The sequence below is a fragment of the Schistocerca serialis genome, chromosome 6 (genome assembly GCF_023864345.2).
Source record: "Schistocerca serialis cubense isolate TAMUIC-IGC-003099 chromosome 6, iqSchSeri2.2, whole genome shotgun sequence".
NCBI lineage: Eukaryota > Metazoa > Arthropoda > Insecta > Orthoptera > Acrididae > Schistocerca > Schistocerca serialis.
This window is the reverse complement of record NC_064643.1, coordinates 374,957,966-374,971,180: the sequence shown is the minus strand read 5'-3', so window position 1 is coordinate 374,971,180 and position 13,215 is coordinate 374,957,966. Positions and strand designations below refer to the sequence as shown.

The following is a 13,215-nucleotide window of genomic DNA, read 5'->3' as shown; positions in this document are numbered from 1 at the left end:
GTAACGCGCCAATTGGACAGAATTTGACACGATATCCCTCAGTAGGACATCCAACTATTCTATCCATAAATGCCAAACCGAATATCTGCTTGCATAAGGGCCACTGGTGCACCAAGCTGTTAGTGACTGTCTCAATTTGTGAAGCTCTTTCTCTTGAATAAATCATACAGTTTTGCTGAAATTGTAATCGTTTGTTTGTCTGTAGGCTACATGAACATCACATGTAACGAATTTCGTCCCATTCGGTTAATTCCTTCGTGGTGCGTCGTTCTTTTTGCATTAGAATGAATAATTTTAAATGGAGGACTGGATTTCTGGACGGATGAAAAGTGACTTGGATATAGTAAATGGGGTATCTTCAGTTAAAATTTATTATTTACACTGGAAATAACAGGATAATGATAGAGGTGACAGTAACATGCGAAGATGTAAAACGGAAAGAATGTTTACTTATGAATTCGCTCAATGTCATTTGCGACTCTTGATGATGCCCTGCGACTTGCGTTTTACGTGCTCGTTCCGCGTTATCTTTCGGTTTGTTGTCTATTCTTCGAATGCAGGCATGCATTTGACATTGTAAGCTCACCGCATGAAATATTGTTAACCCCCTTAAAAGAGCACACTGATCGCATTGGTATCAGCTGGTCGTTTGACCCTGCACTGCTGACTTGGCAGAGAAGTGGAATGTATGAGCCAGTTGGTTGCATGGAATCAGCGCGGTAAGACCTGACTATCTGGACAGATTGGCAGAAAGCAGCTGTCGTGTCTGAACATGGCAATGATCACTCCGTGAATGTGGCTGCCCGATTTGTCGTTGTTCAGAGCGGACTCTCCAACGTTTCTACGGATAATGGTGTACGCCTTGCCGTCATGTAACACAATGTAAATTCAGTGATCTTAAAAAGTCCCTAAAGGGATCGGAGACCAGAGCATCGCAGTGTCAGCGGCAGCATATTTCAAACTCCACAGCAATTACTGCTCTGGTCGTGAACGCAGCTCCATCTCAACCATTATCCAGCGAACATTACGAAGCGAACTGAATGCACTGTACATTTGGAATCGGGTGCCTCGCAAAGGACAATTGAGGCGTTGAGATCAAAAAGGGGATATGTCATTTAACTGATGTTCTGACATATATTGAAAAAACTGTATAATTCTGAATAGCGTTATTCCCAAATCTAATAGCTAGTCTCACAGACTGGTGAGGAAGAATGCAATGTTATACCAGCAATCTGTAATCATAGGATGAAGGCAACTAATAGAAAATGGTAGTAGAAAATGACTGACATATCCCATTTTTTATTTAAACAACAGTTATTGTACTGAAGTATTGACTTAAGCGGCACAGTCTCTCCAGTCGGCGTTTTGATATGCCATGGAGTGCAATAATTAAGCTTTCTTGCATACCATAGTTTCCTTGAAACCAACTTTAGCCTGCAGATACAAGTGTATTAGTATCATAAAACAAAAATCTACATAATCGTAAAACTGTAACCCTATTAAATATATGCCTTAACGATTTGCCTTAAAGATTTTACAAAACGTAGACCAAAGATATACATAATACGGGAACGAAATGGTTAATAAAATAATATTACAGTTGTCATGCCAGTTACCTTATAATAATAATTTGCTGTCCTTCCACGATTGGTAATGGAATTTGGGCATGGTCTTCTTGCTTTCGGAAATAACGGAAGTATGTGAGCACTCAAGTACCCATCCTGTCCATCTTTGTTGGGCGTATTGCTGAATTCTGTCAACAATAGTTCCTTCTCAGCAAATGAGAACTTCTCAAAACATTTACGCCGGCATCTGTAAACAGATTTTAGCGTATTAATAACCTATATACTCGGCGAATAACGTATTTTTGCCGATTTCCTGTATTACAACTAAAACATAAGTTTAAACTTTACGTCCATGAAAGGAATTTATATTCATATTTTATACAATGTTTCTACACAACTTGCCTCTGCTACAGAATATTACATTGTATACAGAGAATTCAAACAATGAACATTGTATGACTGAACGTGCAGTCTGCACCTGTTTCCCTCCTAGGAACAATATTTCCTTTCCAGTTGGCATGATCCAAACCCTTGACCTTCTTTTATTTAATCACAATCCTCTTCCACAACTCGGGGCGTTTTTTCTTCCATCCAAATTCATGTAAATCGTCTTCGGACTCGTCTGACGGCTCCGTCGCCGAAGTCATTTGGAAATCTCCCAGATAATTACTGCAAACCGCTACAATGCTGCTCTCATGCCTCACGTTCTTTCGTGCAATACAGGGACTTTGCCAAGCAAAACAAACAGCTGGATGTCTTCAGTGGTCCATACAAATCAGATAGTAGCAGCAGACTGGAGGCTTTCTGTGTGGTTCGACGAGTGGCGATCGCCCCCCCCCCCCTCCCTTCCCCCCGCCCCCGCTCTTCAAATGATGCAAGCTGCAGAGCGCGCTGTCGTTGTGGTGGCGAGTCGGACTTTGGAACAGTCGATGGACCTCGAGTCCTTGAAGCTGATAGGGCGGCTTTAACGCGTCTGATGGGTGGGCTTCGGAAGGCGACCACTTCCTTCCTTTGTTTCCGAATAGGGACACGTTCAGGGCGACTAGCGGTGTCGGCAGTAAACAAGCCAATTACGAGTTAGATAAGCACCAGGAAACAGCTTCGCGCTACTGATAAGGGGCAACGGCTGTCCACTCTAGCGGCGTCTTGGAGTTACACAAATACACTTGTGAACTGGTTCCATAATCCCGTTGTTGATCTTCACTGCGTTCCTTTCCGCAAGCTTATCATAAAATTTGGTTTCATTTTCGGCGCTGGTGCAACTCTTGTCCTGCTACGGCCAAAGATTCTTTGTTGAAGGTCTACTGCAGTTGAATCAAATGAAGCAATCTCATGCGCAAAATGGAGTTTGTTTAGATACAAGTTGACAAGTATTCCTGCTTTATCATGATTCAGTGTGCCCGTACTCGAACGAGCTTTTCATTTATGGTTAGTTGCAGATCTGTTAAGTGAACTTCATTAACGATTTTTACGTAATCTTTTATGTTAGCTTTCTCATGTTGATTAGTAAATTGTAGTAATATATTATTCTGAAATATCAGATCGCTTGTAAATCTTTTTTTGATTACCGGTTTCGACAAATCTGTGCTGTTATCATCGGATCGGAAAGTTTGATAAACAAACACTTCAAGCCAAAGTGACTAACAGATACGTCATCTCATTTAAATGTTGGATATATTAATGACGCATTAGAACGTACCGCGCAACACATTAACAGAAGTTCATGATCTTTACAAATTTGCAGGTCACATAATGATATTGCGTCGTTTTACGATAAAAGGTAGCAAGGAAAATCAGCATGTCAAGCATACACCGTAAAATACCAGAAATATAAAACAAACATCATACTGTGCTGGTGTGTTAGCCACTCTGACTTGCAATGCTTGTTTATTAAACTTTCAGATCCGATGATGACGGCATAGATCTGTCGAAATCGACAATCGTTAAATAAAATACAAGAGATCTTAGCGTACCTGTTTATTACAGAATAATATAACTATTCAGATCGCCTTCAGTGTTGACACAATGTTAAACATGTATAAAAACACATGAATCTTTCAACTGAATACCGTACAAATCCTGAGTAATAATTGGTTGCATACAGTTACATTGTATGTGTCTATATTTATATAGACAATCCCCACAGCGCCTTGCGGAGTGCACTTGGCGCAAACATCGGCGGAATTCCGTCCTACTTAATTCACGCTCTGAGGGAGGGGAAAAATGACTGTTTATATGTTATCGGAACGTGCACTAACCCCTCTTATCTGATCGTCGCGATACCTATTCCAGACAAACGCGGGAGGTAGCAGGTCTCTCCCACGATCTTCCTCGTTTTCTACATTTACCCAATACAGTTTCTCGAAAATAATGTCATCTTTCTACTAAAGATACTCATTTAAGTTCCCTGAACATTTCTTTTACACTTTTTATGCCGGCCTGTAACGATACTTGGGGCGCATGTCTAAATTCGTTCGATGCCTGCTGCCACGCCTGTTGATAAGGACTTCAATAGCTGGAACAGTCCTCTAGAATTGGTCACACTATCGCTTTCTAAGATGATTCCTTTACAGATGCACTGAACCTCCCAGCAGAAGTCTTCATTTCGCCTTTCTTAATACTGATGTTACTTGTTTGTTTCGTTCCATATTGCTTCGTTATTACCTTGTATGAATCGGTCCACACAAAGCTAGTTTAGTTTCAGGTGCTGTGGTTGAGGTGAAAAATGATGTGAAGGCAGTTGCCAGAGTGACCTTGTGCACCTAAAAACTATTCCAGTCTGTCAGAAAACGGAGTCAATGAATCATAGCATCGCATTTCTATTTATTATAAAAACTAATTCCTCTACTTTGAACATATGACCAAAGAGGGTCCGCCTCCTATCGAGTCCTCTGGAAAAATTAATCACTTTTTCAAATCCGCCGTTATGACATTAAAAGCTAAGGTTTCGTGGAGGGATGTACCAGCGGCTGATTGGTTGGCATAGAAATTAATCGTGCAAGCCCTTCTGGAGACGATACCATTTGAAATGGACACTTCGTTCTGGATACTTGTGACCGGTGAATGCGCAATACTTCACCACCCGTGAGCTGGTTTGACTGTAGTAGTGTACAACCAACATTGGTGAGAGAAATGTTGTGGGTCAGTTGTCTTACTCCATTATCATTGGTTTTTCGTATCCAGCAACAGTTTGAGGACTGTCCACTTTGGGGCAAATAATTAACGTAATAGAAAAAGTACTTCCGAAAAATAAATAAATGATATATTGTAGCTGGGATGTGAACATTGTAATAAAAACAGTCTTAGCCTTAGCCTTAGCGTTTCGAACTTCGGGTTGGGAACCCAGTGGCGATCTAGGCGATTTTGTTAGTGCTTGTGCACAAGCTGTATGCAAAGTGTGCGATGTATCCATTGTGAGTCAGAGCATGCAGTTGAAGATATAAGTTGAGGTCAGCTGTGATTGGGCAGGAGAAAGCAGACGTCGATCCACAGAATTTCTCAGGCTACGGAATATGCACGCACAAGCACATACAACTACAGCATTTCAAATCCCTAATACGAGTACTCATCATTCACAACCCCTAAATATTTAAAAGTGATGGGCTGATCAGCCAGTATGAGTTTTTTCGTGCACTGACCATCGGATAGCGGTGTACCTTCTCCCATGCACCCTATGAGGTGCAGTGAGCAGAACTGCATGCGTAGGGTGGCAACTTCTGTATCCATACAGAGATGAGGTATTTACGGGTGGTGTGACTGTTCAACAGATGTTGTCCAAAACTGAAATGGCGAGGCGTTTCCTGCACTGTGACTAGTCTATCCCTCTCTCTATTTACCTATCTTTCCTTTTCCCTTAACGAGGCACGCTGTTTTCATGGTAAGTTTATTTAATCTTCGTGAACTGGTGCCCTTCCTGTCGCCATGGTCGTCAATTCGCCTAAGAGAGAGAAATCGATTGTCTGTGAATCGTGTAAACTTTTATACTGTCTGTTATTGTATTTTAAGTATTTGTGTAGTGTACGTATTTTTTACAGCGTCAGAGATTGGAAATTTGCCTAAATTCACTCTGAATGTGGCCGGTGGACCAGAGACTGACCATCGTCAATTCGCCAAGCGAATTCTGTCTGGATCTGTCGCACCACTGCGTCGCAAGCTAGCGCGCTGCGGCTGTTCTATCGACCATTACACTATCTGATCAGAAGCATCCGGACTCCTATTAGTCCTTGTGAGGCCTTGAACTCTACGCTGGACACTTTGAAAGGAACCAGAATCTCTGTGGTGGAATGGCAGCCAGTTCTTCTTCAAGAGCTGGGACCAGAGAAAGCGGTGATGTTGGACATTGGGGTCTGGTGCGAAGTCGCCGTTCTAAGTCGTCCCAAAGGTGTTCCGTTGGGGCAAGATTGGGACTCTGCGCAGGCCAGTCCATTTTAAGAATGTTATTGACAACAACCCATTGCCTCCCAGACATTGCTTTATGGCGGAGTACGTTGTCACGCTGACACAATTATCGTCCACGAAATGTTCCTCTTCTGTAGATACTACACAATACTGTAAATTGTGTTCATATCCTTCTACACTGAAAGCACACATGAGAACACATCATGCAGGAAGCCATGTTGTGTCTGTACAAGTGTTTTAGCATACCCAAGAGTACAGCTGGGACACCATCATGTAGCAGCCGCATTACCCTTCGTACATCCAAAAACACGTCTTCCAGCGGGGAAGCAGGATCACCCGCAGGAAGTGCAGATATGCCTCTGAGGCGCTGTGGAAGGATGACTGGTCGCAGGAGGTTGTCGCCAATAATCTCCGCTCACGCATTGAGACTGAACCGATCGTTTGCTGGCATCATACCATGGGGATTCTTCGTAGCCCACAGGTGGGTGCTAAAATGTGGAAGATGGATCCCCTCGTCTGTGAATAGGATGGATGACAAAGATCCCAGCACTGTAGTGGCCTGTGCGACGAACCAGGGATAAAACCGTCGGTGCGAAAGTAAGTCCGTAGGTAATAGTACCTGCACGCGTTTTAAATGATACAGATAGCTGCTACTGCCGTGTAGTATGTTCCACACGGTCTTCTGGCTTCCTCCATTCTGGCGGGCACCTGCCTGGCGCTGATCTTTTATCTCAACCTTTGTACCAACGCATTTGCGGCCATACGTCCATATGGCCCTTGTTACTCCTTGTCTTCTCACGAATAGTTCCTGCAGTTTTTTTTCCCATTCTGATAAATCACACTGCTTAGTTATCAGTCGGCGGGGGGTAACACTTAATAATAACACAGTGGCTCCTCATCCGGAGTTGGTTAAGTTTTTTATTAGTTTCGTAAGAAGGTGCAAAAAATTCAGGAAAAGAAAGGAATACAAAAATATAAGTCACTTAGGAATGAAATAAATGAGTGATGTAGGAAAGACAAGGTAAATGGTTCCAGTAAAAAAGGAAAGGAATCGAAAAAGAAATGATCGCCGGAAGGGCTGATATAGTGTATAGGAAAGTCAAAACATTTTTAGGTGACGTTAAAAGCAAGGGCGGCAACATTGAGAGTGCTGTGGGAATTCCAGTATTAAGCGCAGAGGATTGAGCGGATAGATGGAAAGAGTGCATTGGAGGCCTTCACGAGGGTGAAGAACTATCTGGTATCGTGATGGAAGAAGAAATGGGAGCCGAGACTATAGGGTGTGGTATTAGAAACAGAGTTTAATAGAGTGTTGGAAGACTTGCGATTAAATAAAGCGAACGGTGTCGATAACGTTCCTTCGGAATTCCTAAAATCGTTGGAGAAAATGGAAACCCAACGAATATTAAAGTTTGTTTGTAGAATGTATGAGTCTAAGGACATAACATCAAGCTTTCGGAAAAACGTCATCCACACAGGGCCAGATCATTCGCATAATCACCTTAACAGTTCATGCTTCCACGCTCTGGCGAGAATACTATACACAACAGTGGAAAGGGAGCTGAGGATCTGTTAGATGACGATCAGTTTGGTTTCGGGAAAGGTAAAGGCAACAGACAGGCATTCTGACGTATCGCTTGATAATGGAGGCATGACTTAACAAAATTTAAGACACGTTAATAGGGTTTATCGACTTAGAAAAAGGTTTCAACGTTGCAAAATGGTGGAAGATGTTCGAATTTCTAAGGAAAGTATAGGGAAAGGCGGGTAATATACAGTATGTGCAAGAAATTAGACGAAGCAATAATAATGGAAGACTAGCCACGAAGTACTCGGATTAAAAAGATTGTAAGGGAGTAAGGGCAGTCCTTGCCCCTATTGTTCAATCTGTACATCGAAGAAGCAATAACGAAAATAAAAGAAGGGCTCAAGAGTGGGACAAAATTCAGAGTGAAAAGGTATCAGTGATAAGATTCAATTAGAAAGTTCCTACGCTTAGTGAATTGAGGAGGAATTGCAGGAACTATTGAATGGAAATCACCGTCTAATGAGGACTGAGGGTAAACCGAAGAAAGACGAAAGTAATTAGGATTATCGGAAAAGGAATCATTGAAGACCTTGAAGTAGACGAAATTCGGGAATTTTTTTATCATTGACTCAAAATAACACATGATGGACGACGCAAGGGGATGGAGTCGGTGGATAAAAAGCAGACTAGAGCAAACAAAGAAGGTATTCCTGGCCAAAAGAAGTCTACTAATGTCAAACATCGGCTTTCATGTGAGGAAGAAGTACCTGATTATGTAGTTCTGGAGCAAATCGTTGCATGGAAATGAATCAAAGACTGGGGAAAATCTGGGAAGAACAGATTTGAAGCGCCTAAGATTTGGTGCTGGAGAAGGTTGGTGAATATTATCCGGAAATTTGAGGAGGTTCTTCGCATTATCGACGAGGAAAGGACACGTGGAAAACACTGACAAAAAAAAGGGCAGGATGACAGGATATGTGTTGAGGCGTCATAGTACGAGTACTTGAGGTAGCCACAGAGGGGAAAAACTGTAGGGGAAGACAGAGATTGAAGTACATCCAACAAATAATTAGGGACGGTGGCTGTAAGCGCTATTCTGAGACTAAGAGGTTTGCGCAGGAGAGGGAATCGAGGGGGCAACCCCAAACCAAACATAAGACTGGCACAAGAAAGATTAATTAAGATCCGTTTTGCGAGTTGTAGATTAACCGCTTTTGTTGTTATGCCTTATTTTGTATTTTGTATTACCGAAATTGGCCTGGTGACGGTTGTTATGTAACTGAAACCGGTAGCCGCCGGCGAGATTAAAATTAATGTTGGAGGTATGAATTAAACAACGCCTTCAGTCACAACTTTTTCGTGTTTCATTACCTACACGATGCATTTCGGACCCTGTGGGTCCATCGTCAGGTGTAATTTGTCCTCATACATGTTTTATTTGTTCCCTTGAATGAGGTGAAATGCATATTCCTGTCACGAAAAGGCCCTCATGGGAAAGTTTACCAGCAGAATCAGGGTCTTGCCATGGGCAGTAGCATTTCAAGTTTTCTGGCAGACATACTTCTCAATCATCTGGATAGTAGGTTCTTTAATGGAGACAGTAGACTGAAAAGTAAAATAATATATTACTGGAGTTATGTTGATGACACCTTGCTGCTATGATGGAACAAAAGAAGAGATCGAAGAACTACTAGCAGTATTCAGTTCTTTCCACGAAAACATAAAATTCACAATAGAACATGAGGACAACAAAAGCATAAACTTCCTGGATCTTAAAATCACCAACCACCAACAAAAACACAAGTTCAGCATACACAGAAAACGCACATACACAGACATAACACTGGACAACTCATCATGCCAACCCACCACACAGAAACATGCTGCATTTAGGTCCATGCTACACAGAGTACACTCCCTTGATTTAGAAGGAAACACTGTCAAGAATGAGATAGATACAATAAAGAGCATTGCCATAAGCAATGACTACACAGCCAAAACAAATGACAGTTTAAGCAGACAAATACACAAAAGCAAGACAACGAATGGACACACTGTGAAAGAAGAGAAAATATTCGCCAGTATCCCATACCTGGGCCCCATATCACAGAAAATCGCCAACCTTTTCAGAAAAACAAAAGTAACAGTTGCATTCTCAACCAGTAATAAGAAACTTACTCATCCATAACGTAAAATCAAATACGCAAACATACAACAACAGCGGAGTCTACGAAGTATCATGCCCCAGTTGTCCTTCCTATTATGTAGGGAAAACAGGCAGAAACTTCAAGATCCGTTTTCAAGAACATGTAAATGCTTTCAGGCTCAAGAATGTCGAAAAATCAGTCATTGCACAACGTATGTTGGAAACGAAACATGTCATCAACAGTCTAGAAAACAATTTGGTAATACTGCATAACGAAGCCAATGGTAAGACCCTAAATCTGTTAGAACAACTGGAGATATACCTCTACAAAATCAAAAAAATCAGAATCTATGTTAAATGAACAGATTTCGCAAGCCATAGTTATTTCAGTAATTTTAAAGACCTATTGTAAAGTTATTTCTTGCATATGTCAATTGTTTAATAGTTATATCTTTAGCACTACGAATAATTTCATCTTTGACAACACCATGTACAAAAACATCTGTGACGTGTTTGTAAACATGTGTGTGCAAATGTACCTCTTGAATGAAGTGACATGAACTAAAACGACGGAGGAAAGAATGTTTGCCGGTGCTAAAACGTTAAAAATGCTGTCCTTGGATGATGTGGTAAGTTTACACTGTTCATTTTCCACTATTTTACACATATTTTACGCGTTCGACTTACGAAATTCATAACCTAACATTAAACCTTTTCGTGGCAGGAATACGCATTTCACCTCATTCAAGAGAAGAAATAAAGCATGTGTTAGGACAAATTACACCTGACGATGGACCCACAGGGTCCGAAATGCCTCGTATGGTTAATAAAACACGAAAAACTTGTGACTGAAGGCGTTGTTTAATTCGTGCCTCCAATGTTTTGAATACAGTCACGTTTTAAGCTGAAAAATATGGATAAAAATAATTTAAAATTAATGTGGTTTGAACTGATGTTAATTAGCTAATGCGTTTTACCCCTATTAAGAATTACTGCCAGATAATTACGAAAATATTTTCTCAATCAAAAATGTTTTCGTAATGCGATTTTGTAAAGTTTGAAAGAGCTTTGCATGCGATTTTGTTACAGTGTCCGTGCTTTCAGTTCGCGTCTACTTTTTTGATCTATAGGAAAAGCACAGATAATTGTAGAGGTTTACTTGTGTGGCTGTGGTCAGTCTTCCCAGCGCGCGGAATTCCCGCTCTTATGTGGGGCATGGCCACACCCGTACCGTTACCTGGTACTCTGCCGCAACAGTTTATTTGGCAAAGTGCTCTGCAGCGTCTTACCACCGGTGCTACAGGGATGGGAAAATACAACCGAGAAGTGACGCCATGTGGTGCGTGGACTCTAGACTATAATCACAGTAACACAGCGCCAGTGGCTGTGATCGGAAGGCTATGATCGGAATTGCCTCAGAGAAAACGAGTGTGCTACAGCTGAGCATTATTTTCTTTGCTGGAAGACAAAAATCAAATGCTAGTCTCAGGGCAGAAACTAAAGTATGGTTCCGCGGAAGAAAATGCTAACCCACACGAACATACTCTGAGTTTCTGCGTGTTATGTATTTAGTTAAATTCAAAGTTAAAACATAAATATAATACGGGTTGCCAGCATATCGTGCATTCGAAAACACAACAGTAGTGTGATCAGATTAACACTTGCTGTGTTGATGGTTAGCACTTCCTTCTGCCACCCCTTCAATTATTTGTTTGGTTAATTGACCAAATAAATAATTATCTTGATTGTGTCGTCGTTGTATTGTTGTTATCATCTTCAGTCCGAAGATTGACTTCCTGCAGTTGATTCCAAGGTTTAGGGAAGACTTCATATGATCACTTGTACCAGTCTTCTAACAAGAATATTTTCGTTAATATATTCATACTGTCTTTGCAGCCTCTATACAAGTTAACATACTGAAACAGTTTCTTTTCTGAATTTCAATTTTCTGATGCCTCATTTCGCAATAGCGATAGAGTGTCAGTGAGACTGTCTTTCCCCAGTGGGACAGAAATTGTACAACAATTCTCCTCTATATTCCGAGGATACGCTCATAAAACTAAATCTTTTGTTCGTCTTAAAATTTGAAATGTCTTTGATCAATGCGTATAACTCCTCAATCTGCGTCCTCCGTCCAGGAACGGAAGTCATAAAATCTGTGTTTTGCACTTTTTTTTTTAATTGCTCTGAGCACTGTGGGACTTAACTTCCGAGGTCATCAGTCCCCTAGAACTTAGAACTACTTAAACATAACTAACCTAAGGACATCACACACATCCATGCCCGAGGCAGGATTCGAACCTGCGACCGTAGCGGTCGCGCGGTTCCATACTGTAGCGCCTAGAACCACTCGGCCACCCCGGCCGGCTGTTGCACGTATTGCTAGTGCGGTGTTCTTCAGATGCAAAAATTTTTTTTTTCTGTTGCCGAATTCTTCTGGCTAGATCACTGCAATGTTACGCATGAATTTAACTAGTGTGTCCGCTACTTTGTTAACTGTTCTGTCAGTCTATTCGTTCGGACGCTCGCTTTGCTTCCGTGCTTCTTTAAGTCGGTGTATTTGATAATCTTAATAGATATTTATAACCTTTGATGGTTACTTACAGAGATAATCATTTCCTCTATGTGAATAATCCATCAAATCATTCCAAATGTTCGACTGCCCTTTCAAAGAGATTTGTCGAAGCCTGTCCACATTGATTCCGGTGCAAAGAATAACAGTTAATGGGAGCTCCAAAGCCGGCGATGTTGTGGCTAATGGCTCCTCGATCAGGTTGTACGCTTTTACCTATGCAGCGTTCACCTAACAGGCCTGCAGGCGCTGTCACATATTGTGGCTTGTACTTTCCTCGCCAGATGTGCCCTGTGTTGTTGTAGGGCAGGGCTGTCCAAACCCGTGGCCCGCACACGATGCTATTCTTTGGTTAGTCCATCCCGATCCCGATCTCTCTTTTTTTTTTCACTCTCTCTCCCAGTCGCAGTAGTGTTAAATAAATTAAGTACGGTCCAAAAATAGTCGTCTTCTTCCAGCGTGACCCATGTAAGATAAAAGGTTGGGGACCCCTGTTATAGATACACTGTTCCAGACAAAATCTCTTCAGAATAGATAAGTGTGTGAACAGAAATAAAGATCGGCGTTTTCGATTGAAAATTAGAAAACTGATGGCAAATATTCAAAGGCCGCTAAGATGCGACGACATTTAGAAGATATGCTCCCCAATTGCAAAGACAAGAACGAAAAATTTTTTATATGTAAGAAAGATCAGTCATTAAGAAATCAAAAAACAATGAAGTAGGCGACCCAAACAGGGATGAAAAAGCCACGGAGGCATTGTATTTGGTCAGCTGTCGCATTGCACAATCGGGCGAAGCGCACACTATCGCTGACAATTTAATAAAATCATATGTGGCAGACATAACACCATGTATGCTCGATGAAAACTCTCCCAGGGATCTTTTTACAGTGCCGCTATCTTGCTGATAACTGTACGATATCCATGTAAACATTCATCGGAGAAGACTTGCTTATGTGTGCATCGTTGCCAACCAACGCTACAGGAAACGAAATTTTTGACGTG

General features: G+C 41.5%; 1 protein-coding gene across 3 annotated transcripts in view; it reads right to left on the bottom strand.

Moving 5' to 3' along the window:
- The window catches only part of LOC126484557 (uncharacterized), a 109,911-nt gene that overhangs the window by 30,651 nt on the left and 66,045 nt on the right, over nt 1–13,215 (bottom strand). For all 3 annotated transcript variants that reach the window (XR_007587875.1, XR_007587876.1, XM_050108118.1), the window contains exon 2: nt 1,617–1,812. Coding sequence is in view for 1 of the 3 variants with exons in the window: in XM_050108118.1 (XP_049964075.1) it covers nt 1,617–1,812 (196 nt within the window). In the remaining 2 variants the exon portion in view is untranslated. The remainder of the gene's footprint in view (nt 1–1,616; nt 1,813–13,215) is intronic.